The sequence below is a fragment of the Triticum aestivum genome, chromosome 5B (assembly GCF_018294505.1).
Source record: "Triticum aestivum cultivar Chinese Spring chromosome 5B, IWGSC CS RefSeq v2.1, whole genome shotgun sequence".
Lineage (NCBI taxonomy): Eukaryota > Viridiplantae > Streptophyta > Magnoliopsida > Poales > Poaceae > Triticum > Triticum aestivum.
In genome coordinates this window covers 335,415,037-335,425,639 of record NC_057807.1, presented here as the reverse complement: position 1 = coordinate 335,425,639, position 10,603 = coordinate 335,415,037, and the positions used below count along the sequence as shown (strand labels likewise).

Sequence of the window (10,603 nt, the reverse complement as noted above, 5' to 3'; positions counted from 1 at the left end):
GAAGCTGCCGTCTGCGTGTGGGCTGGAACACTCGGCCATCTTCAGCGTCGCCGTCAAGGGTCACGACGGTCCACAGGAACATCCACGACGGTGTCGACGATGCACCGTGCAGCCAAGCTGAATTGAGTGTATCGAGTTGTGCCATTTGGGAACGAGGAAGCAAACATGCCCGTTTTCTCACTGTGCTCAGTTTAAAAAAAGGAGGTCCGAGGTTGTTTTTATTATGCAGAGAAAATACTATGGTTTGGCAAATACTCTAGTATTGAAACCACAGTTTTTAGACCCAACCAAACAGCCTGTTGTAAATAAAACTACAGTAATCTGAAAAACTGTAGTATTCTTAGAATACTTTAAAAATACTTTGTTATCAAACGGGGCCTAAGTCTTTTTAAAAATTTCACTATGAACTACATATGAATGTATATAGACATATTTAAAGTATAGATTAATTCATTTTGCTCTGTATGTAATTTTTTATTAAAATCTATAGAAAGACGTACATTTAGGAATGGAGGGGTACATGGAATCAGCTAGGGTTGCTGCAAGGAGGCTGCATTTAGAAGGGTCTGCATGTGCGACGCGATCCTAAACGAAACGCACAACATTTCAAAATAAAATAAGAACTGATGCTTCCTTCGCGCCATCTCCGCGCCGCCGTGCGGCAGAGAAGCCACCGCCCCCCAGCCGCCGGAGAAGCCTTCTCCGGAAAGCTCGATGCGGATGTGATCCGGCGCAACAAGGCCATCACGGTCCACATGCGCGCCGGCCGCGTCGGCGAGGCCGAGCGCCTATTTGACGCCATGCCCAGCCGCTCCACCTCCACCTACAACGCCATGCTCGCCGGGTATGCCTCCAATGGACGCCTCCCTGTCGCGCTCTCCCTCTTCCGCTCCATCCCACGCCCGGACACATTCTCCTACAACACTCTCCTCCATGCGCTTGCAGTCTCATCGTCCCTCACTGACGCCCGTAGCCTGTTCGACCAAATGCCGGTGAAGGACTCAGTGACATACAACGTCATGATCTCGTCTCATGCCAACCATGGACTTGTCTCTCTTGCACGGAAGTACTTCGATCTTGCTCCGGAGAAGGATGCTGTCTCATGGAACGGCATGCTTGCTGCTTATGTCCGGAATGGACGGGTTCAAGAAGCAAGGGAGTTGTTTAATTCAAGGACAGAGTGGGATGCCATTTCTTGGAACGCCTTGATGGCTGGGTATGTGCAGTTGGGTCGGATGGCAGAAGCACAGGAGCTTTTTGATAGGATGCCACAAAGAGATGTTGTTTCCTGGAACACCATGGTCTCAGGTTATGCCAGGGGAGGGGATATGGTGGAGGCAAGAAGGATGTTCGACATGGCACCCGTGCGTGATGTGTTCACATGGACAGCAGTAGTTTCTGGGTATGCGCAAAATGGAATGCTGGAGGATGCCCGGATGGTGTTTGATGCCATGCCTGAGAGGAACCCAGTGTCATGGAATGCAATGGTGGCAGCTTATGTCCAGCGGAGGATGATGGAGAAAGCAAAGGAGCTGTTTGACATCATGCCTTGCAGGAATGTGGCGTCATGGAACACAATGTTGACAGGGTATGCTCAGGCAGGGATGTTGGATGAGGCAAGGGCAGTTTTTGACATGATGCCACAGAAAGATGCAGTCTCTTGGGCTGCAATGTTGGCTGCATACGCACAAGGTGGTTTCAGTGAGGAAACCCTACAGCTGTTCATCAAAATGGGGCGGTGCGGTGAGTGGGTGAATAGGTCAGCATTCGCTTGTTTGTTGAGCACATGTGCTGACATTGCTGCACTAGAGTGTGGAATGCAGCTGCATGGGAGGTTGATTAAAGCTGGATACGGGTTGGGTAGGTTTGTTGGGAATGCGCTCTTAGCTATGTACTTCAAATGTGGAAACATGGAGGATGCTCGAAATGCATTTGAGCAGATGGAGGACAGGGATGCAGTTTCTTGGAATACTGTGATCGCCGGTTATGCACGTCATGGTTTTGGCAAGGAAGCACTTGAGGTGTTCGATATGATGAGAGCGACATCAACCAAGCCAGATGATATTACTCTAGTAAGAATGTCCTTCCTTGAACTTTGTTTCCAAGACCAACAACAACAACAACAACAACAACAAAGCCTTTAGTCCCAAGCAAGTTGGGGTAGGCTAGAGGTGAAACCCATAAGATCTCGCAACCAACTCATGGCTCTGGCACATGGATAGCAAGCTTCCACGCACCCCTGTCCATAGCTAGCTCTTTGTCGATACTCCAATCCTTCAGGTCTCTCTTAACGGACTCCTCCCATGTCAAAATCGGTCGACCCCGCCCTCTCTTGACATTCTCCGCACGCTTTAGCCGTCTGCTATGCACTGGAGCTTCTGGAGGCCTGCGCTGAATATGCCCAAACCATCTCAAACGATGTTGGACAAGCTTCTCCTCAATTGGTGCTACCCCAACTCTATCTCGTATATCATCATTCCGGACTCGATCCTTCCTCGTGTGGCCACACATCCATCTCAACATACGCATCTCCGCCACACCTAACTGTTGAACATGTCGCCTTTTAGTCGGCCAACACTCCGCGCCATACAACATTGCGGGTCGAACCGCCGTCCTGTAGAACTTGCCTTTTAGCTTTTGTGGCACTCTCTTGTCACAGAGCATGCCAGAAGCTTGGCGCCACTTCATCCATCCGGCTTTGATTCGATGGTTCACATCTTCATCAATACCCCCATCCTCCTGCAACATTGACCCCAAATACCGAAAGGTGTCCTTCCGAGGTACCACCTGGCCATCAAGGCTAACCTCCTCCTCCTCACAGCTAGTAGTACTGAAACCGCACATCATGTACTCGGTTTTAGTTCTACTAAGCCTAAACCCTTTCGATTCCAAGGTTTGTCTCCATAACTCTAACTTCCTATATATATCCTGACGTCTACCACTCCATACTTGAGGCTCTTGTTGATCAAGATGCCTACGCCATTTCTGTTTGCAGCCGTCCCCGTGTACCACAGCTTGAAGCCGGTATCCTCCACCTCCTTCGCCTTCTGTCCTCTCCATTTGGTTTCTTGGACGCAAAGGATATCAACACCTCTCCTCACTGCTGCATCAACTAGCTCCCGAAGCTTCCCTGTCAGAGACCCTACGTTCCAGCTACCTAAGCGAATCCTCCTAGGCTCGGCTAGCTTCCTTACCCTTCGCACTCGTCGAGTCAAATGCGAAGACCCTTGCTCATTTTCCACTACATCCGGGCGCCGATGTAGCGCGCCACTAAGGATGCGACGACCCGATCCTCGCTCACTTGCCACCGTATCCGGATCAAGATACGGCGCGCCACTTGGGGGGTGACGTCCCGGCCCTTGCCCATTTTCCACCACACCCGGGTTCCGATGTGGCGCGTCGCTGAGAGGGTTACGCCCCAACGAAAATCTTTTGGGTTTCATCTCCATAAGAGTGGCTGAGTTTTTACGTTGGCTCGCCAAGCCTATCACAACCCTCCTCCTTTACCCGGGCTTGGGACCGGCTATGTTGAGACAACATAGGCGGAGTTAACTTTGTTTCCAAGACCATTTGTTGGAAAAGGTGCTTTATGGGGAATTAGTGCTGCTAGCTAACCAATTCGTCTATAATGATACTTCTGCTCAATTGTGTAGATCTTTTTTATTAGTCAATAGTATTTTATTAGATCTCCATCAAGTTCACTTGCTTTTGGTAGAGCTTTTACAATAAAAGTCTTCAGAGAATCGACCTAGTTTAGCTAGTCTGTAAGAGTAATGAACTCATACATTTGTTTCCTTGTGCTCTTCTTAAGGTTTTCAGTTGATTTTGTCTTTCAGGTTGGAGTACTTGCAGCTTGTAGTCATTCTGGCTTGGTTGAGAAAGGCATTTCATACTTTTATTCGATGCACCGCGATTTCGGTGTGACAGCGAAGCCTGAACATTATACTTGTATGATAGACTTGCTTGGACGAGCTGGTCGATTAGATGAAGCACAGGGCCTTATGAAGGACATGCCATTTGAGCCAGACGCTACCATGTGGGGTGCATTGCTTGGTGCGAGTAGGATCCACCGCAACTCCGAACTAGGCAAGAGTGCAGCTGAGAAAATATTTGAGTTGGAGCCTGAAAATGCTGGCATGTATGTCTTGCTTTCAAATATATATGCATCTTCTGGCAAATGGCGTGATGTGGGGAAGATGAGAGTTATGATGGAGGATCGCGGTGTGAAAAAAGTGCCTGGATTCAGTTGGATGGAAGTACAAAACAAAGTACACACTTTCTCGGTTGGTGACTGTGTGCACCCCGAAAAGGAAAAGATATATGCTTTCCTGGAAGACCTTGACATGAGGATTAAGAAAGCTGGCTATGTGTCAGCTACAGAAATGGTTTTGCATGATGTGGAGGACGAAGAGAAGGAACACATGCTAAAGTATCATAGCGAGAAGCTTGCTGTTGCTTATGGTATTCTAAATATTCCTGTTGGGAGGCCTATCCGAGTGATCAAAAACCTCAGAGTATGCGGAGATTGTCACAATGCTTTCAAGTATATCTCTGCAATTGAGGGCAGGCTGATCATCCTGCGGGACTCTAACCGCTTTCACCACTTCAGAGATGGTTCTTGTTCCTGTGGTGATTACTGGTGACTGCAGAGTAGAATCTGGTGTGAAGTATTCCTGACGGAATTTACAGTTGACAGCAAACAATGACCATGCAATGCAAGATGCAAACACAAATTAAGAGGGATTGTGATGACTGGGTGTCTGGGGCTGGCCATCCATCCACTAGGCCTACTACTGAAGTACTGCTCTAAGGAATATGTTTGTTGGTCTACATGTGGCCTTGCATTTCAATCATGTGTGCTGAGATGGGAAGGAGAATCCACAAAGAAAATATTTCCTATCTCATGTGATGGAAGCCTTGATCAACAGTAATATGTGGACAAGATTTTAGCTATGCATGTGTTGGTTGGAAGGACTTTGGACATCAAGGTATGATCCATGATAACTTGCTAATAGCGTAACATGCCAGTTTAGGTGACCAGTACTGAAAAAACATGTACCGTAATAGTTTCCGTATTTGACCAGTACTGAAAAAAACATGTACCGTAATAGTTTCCATATGTAATCGATCAAGAACTACAAGTGTTCTCACTACTTTGTTTTGAGCCCTCTACAGGATGAACCTGCAAGGATTATTATTCTGTATCCAGTACTGAAAGCAGCCATGTAGACATTTTGCTATGTCAGTTCAGTCAGAATAGCCATGGCAGGAGAAGGGTATGTTCCATAGTCTTGCGTCAAATGGATAGTTGATGCATTGCTGACTGAGCTGCAAGAAATATGATCTGAAATGCATCATGACAACTAATCGAGTTGCTATCAGCGATGCAAGCAGCAAGGAGCAGGCCGGCTCAGTTTGTGTTCTCAAGGCGGCGATTGCCTTCAGTTCATGCCTGGATGGATCTGTGGAATCCGCATTTATATTTCTGCTAATCCAGGTTTTCTTGCTTCCAATATATTCTGTCAAATCAGAAGGTTTGTGTGGGAAAACAACGCTGGGAAGAGTTTCGATGCTCAATTTTTTATAGATGAGTTGCAAGATGTTTATCTACAGTAAACAGAAACATGCACGCACGCACGCATGCTATGACACTGGTGAGTGGTGACCTAGCTAGCATCATCCGTCCATCCTTACCAAGCATACACTAGGAAAAATGGACTTGCAAAAATCCAGTATGGAAATGGACTTATGTTTTCTTCGTCCACACAAAGGATGGAAATCCAGTATGTTTCTTCTTCCTTCATGTATGCTTGAGACCACAAAAACTTCGAAAACTACAAATAGGGGAGAAGGCTTTTAATTCTTGTGGAATATTTTTATTATTTGTAGGCATTTACGTAAACAAGGAGTTATAATTATAATTCTGTACTGGCTTTACTATTGCTATAAAAGTCCCCTGGAGATACAAGCCACACAACCTATCCAAATGACAGAGAACAAGAGCAAGCTAACTTGTTCATCATTGTATGTTGGTAATGCATAAGAAGGCTTTCGGACTACATCTCCTCCATGTTTGCGTTTGTATTTTATTATCTTGTCCATTACTCCCTCCGTCCGGAAATACTCGTCGGAGAAATGAATAAAAATGGATGTGTCTAAAACTAAAATACATCTAGATACATCCATTTCTCCGATAAGTATTTCCAGACGGAGAGAGTTATTATATTGGTAATGCATAAGGTGGTAAATGATGCCCACCAGCTTACAAATTAAACCGGGGCAATCTTCGATCCATTCATCAACCAAGTAATCCAGAACAGCACTAAGTTTGGCAGGTTTACTTGTTAGTTTGGCAGGGTTATGGAAGTGCAGAAAATAGGAAAAATCGTGCCATTTAGAACCCTAGTACAGGATAGAAAAATGCCAACAAACACTCTACCATCAATTGTTTGGTTATACCACAGAAAAAACATAGTACGAACCTTCCAAGAGATTAGAGTCACTATAAATTCTCGTACAAAATGTATTGCAATAGAATCTTACAAAATGTATAGGTTGCAGTTGCATATAAATCAAACAAACAGTACAAGAGAATTCCTGAGGACCAGGACACTCCCATCTTTTGAGAATCGATATTGCTAAATCTCAGTTGACTGAAACTTAATGAAGTCTTAGTTGATGCTATATTCATGAGATCTTACGTGAAGATCCATGCAAAGTCTATTTTAGTTTTTTGTTTCTACTTTTTTATATATTGTGTGTCACTTGACTGAGACTTGGTATATCTTATGAATAAAGGGGGCCCAAGAGGTATATTTGTGTTCAAACCAGTCCTGTCAATTTCTCGGTCATGGATGAATTTGTTTTGGTCTATGGTAGTTACCAAAATTTTTGGCATACCCATGCACTTTGTCCGTTCTACTTTACTTCTTTTTTGTCAAGGTAGCCAGACTTTTGGTAGGGCCGATCTGAACTTGAACCAAACACCCCTTCTTCAGAAATGTTGGTTCAGTTTGTGCCAATGTGCAAGTCGTATTCTGAATTTTGATGTGCTTTTTTTTTTTGCTTGCATAAGTCCGTCTCAAGAACAATTCTCCTCATGAAAGGCAGCTCGCTCTTTAGAAGCTTCAACACATGAAATCGCGCCATCTCTGAGTTTTCTGGGGTGTATTTGGTGTCATCATCACATCACAGATAAAAAGATTGGAACATTCCACAAGAAACCTCCCTCTGAACATACTACTACTCCTACTGTAGATGATAGTAGCATGCCAAAAGAAGATGCATGCAGATGTCTGGATGGAGAAAAAGACCAACAACCAACGCCTCAACCCGTGCTCAAGCAAAGGACCAAGCGGTTCGTTTGCTTTGCACAAAAGAGGCACGTGTGGAAGGAAGGAAAGCCAACTGCAATGGTTTCAGGGAGAGCTTGTAGAGTTCACAGTGAAGCTACTCTATCTTTAGAGATGAGGGGTGGAATCGGTATGTGACGCGGAGCATCCTACGGACATCACCACGACAAGTGATACGTGTCACATCTATTTCACATACTTTAAGGTGAATCATGTCCTTTACACATGTTAACTTGTGCCCTTCGAGGATGGTGTACTACTTGATCCCTCTCATGTGCATACATAGGTGTAAGCGGAACTACACATTCATCGAGGAGAGTCCATGCTCAAGATAACAGTTACACCATACAAGAGGGAAGCTTGGAAGCAAAGGAGGAACCGTCAAGAAGGCGAGGTTCCACATGCGTCGACGGGCGTCCACGAGAAGGCTGACTGCGAGCTTCAGGATACCCCGTGCGCATGGGCCCCTAGACCCCGTGCCCACGGTACAATCCCGTGCACCCGGGCTAAGTCGCCGGGTCTCTGGATACCCCGTGCGCACGGGCTCCACTTACCCCGTGCGCACGGGGCCTCCTGCGTGTGGTTGTTGGGCAAATTACACCCCTGCTTACCCCTTCAGCCCCTAGGGCTATATATACTCCTCTCCCTCCTTCATTTAGGGATAGCTAAGAATAGATCTAGACATTAGAGCTTAGCTCATGTATCTCCCCTTGTGGGATTCCTTTTGAGAGAGAAGACTCCATTGGAGTACAAGATCTCCACTTGTGGAGAAGGATTGCCCAAGTGAATCATCAAGACCTCATCTCCTCTTGGATTTGGGATGAACTCTACCTTGTATCTTTTCCTATGATTGTTCATGTACCTTGTGGATCTTGTGTGTTTGTTAGTCTAGTGGATGTGTGATTGGACTTTTTCTTGAGTGTTTCTCTTGTGATTTCCCCTCGTGTTCTTCGAGTTCTTCCTCGTAACCACCTCTAATTCGTGAACATCGGGACAAATCGGGCACTTCAGCCCATGCCCTACAACATCATGGTACCATGAGCCACGTTGGCACGAATTTGGAGCCCCCCCATGTTCTAGCCTAATTTTGCTTGTTTTTGTCCAATTTTAAAATCCCCCATGAAAAGAGCCATACCAATTTTTTTGTGATTTGTTGTTCCTAGTGCGTTTTTGTTGATTTTGATCCGTCGATCTAGTGTTTAGCAAGTAGATCCACCTCTTATTGTGTTCCCATAGCCTAATTTTTTGTTTTCCCCTTCGAATTTGAGCTTGAAATCATGAAATTTCTGCCACCCCCCGTGCCCACGGACCCCCATGAAGTTCCTGGACACCCCGTGCCCACGACACTTTTACCGTGCACACGGGACCCCGTGCCCACGACCCTTTGACCTTGTGCACTCGGCCCTCTAGAATGAGCCGCCAACGCTCACTCTTTTACCCATATCTCACACTTCTGAACTCCGATTTGGGTAGTCTTTGGCTCGTTGGAAAGCTAGCGACGTGCACGAGCTGATCATCTTGGTTTTACCATCATTTGACTTCATCAAATTTTGTGCATTTTGGCATCTTTGCATAGGCCCTCCGCCATAACTTCTGCACCACCACCAAAAACTTCCGCAAACTACCCATTTTGGTTCCTATTGCATTTGTGGTTGTTTGAGTTGTGATCTGGGTCTCCTAAGGTGTTTCGGCTACTTAGGGACGGTTAATTGATCATCAACCACCTCAAGATTGTATCGTTCCATCGACTACATCCACCACGACATTCCACATCGACGCCGGCCATCCATCCTTTGGGACCATCTTCAACCGGAAGCAAGGCCGGTTACCCCCGACTTTGTGAAAGGTTAAGTGTGACGAAGGTATCAATTCCGTCATAAACTTTTACTTCCTTGACATTACATCTTGATAGCCCCACCATCTTTGCGAATATCTTCTTACCTATTGAGACTAGCTATCCGAGTATTGTCGGGCTTCGCGGAAATTTGTGCACCATAGTGATACAATATCATATTGTTGCATCATTTGATATATCATATAGTGCAATTTCTTGCTCCCGTGCATATCTTGCTATAATTATCTCATGTGATTGGTTGAGTCTCAATAAGAAAAGTGGAAAGGAAGAGAAAGAGCAAAAAAGAAGAAGAAAAGGCTTTTAAGCAAGAAAGAAAGATCATAAGCTTATAAGCAAAAGAGCATTGAGCATGAAAAGAGATACTTGTGCATGAGGATGCATGGAATAGGAAACATTTTGCTTGCATGCATATAGGTTGGTGCCAAGTGGTGAATCGTGCCCAAGTGTGCAATCAAGCTAGTGTTCTCCTAGTGTTTGTGCAACACGAGCTTAGTTTTTGTTAGGCAAATTTGTATTGCTCATCCCTATAGTTGCACAGGCCCCATTATCCCGCCGTGTGCGTTTTTTTATTGTCCTCCTCTATAGTTGTGATCACTTGCTTTGCATTTTGAGTCCTTTGGATTTATTTCAACATTTACAATATCTTGGACTTCAGTTTGCATGAATTTGTGCCACTTGTCCTAACAAAGCCACTCGATAAGCTTTACTTTGTAGGTGTTTGTGAACAAATACGGTACCAATTCCACTATTCTTTCATTTCACATTGAGTGACATGGGATACATCCTCAACTTTGGGAAAAGGTGGCTTGGTATTGTTCATCTCATTTCCTACTCACCTTTCCTCAAGTCTTGTGATGGATAGACAAAGCACGTCATTGATAACCCACAAGTATAGGGGATCACAACAGTTTTCGAGGGTAGAGTATTCAACCCAAATTTATAAATTCGACACAAGGGGAGCCAAAGAATATTTGCAAGTATTAGCAGTTGAGTTGTCAATTCAATTACACCTGGAGATTAATTATCTGCAGCAAAGTGATTAGTAGCACAGTAATATGATAATTTTGATAGGAGTGGTAATAGTAACGGTAACAGTAACAGTGATAGCAATAGTTTTGTAGCAAGTGCAACAGTAGCAATAGCAATAGTAACTTAGCAAAAGCAATATGTGGAAACTCGTAGGCATTGGATCGATGAATTCGTTGGATGATATACATCATATAACAGTCATAACCCAGGGCGATACAAAACTAGCTCTAGTTTATAAATATAATGCAGACATGTATCCCGTAAATAGTCATACGTGCTTATGGAAAGAACTTGCATGACATCTTTTGTCCTACCCTCCCGTGGCAGCGGGGTCCATAAGGAAAGTAATGGATATTAAGGCCTCCTT

The 10,603-nt window shown here is 45.0% G+C and overlaps 1 protein-coding gene across 1 annotated transcript; it reads left to right on the top strand.

Annotated features, from left to right (window-relative positions):
• Positions 1 to 602: 602 nt before the first annotated feature.
• Positions 603 to 6,051, top strand: LOC123111726 (pentatricopeptide repeat-containing protein At4g02750). The gene is made up of 3 exons (XM_044532575.1): positions 603 to 2,072; positions 3,837 to 4,988; positions 5,176 to 6,051. The coding sequence occupies exons 1-2, from the start codon at positions 627 to 629 to the stop codon at positions 4,641 to 4,643; spliced, it is 2,253 nt and encodes a 750-aa protein (XP_044388510.1). The 5' UTR covers positions 603 to 626; the 3' UTR covers positions 4,644 to 4,988; positions 5,176 to 6,051.
• The last annotated feature ends 4,552 nt before the right edge of the window (positions 6,052 to 10,603 follow it).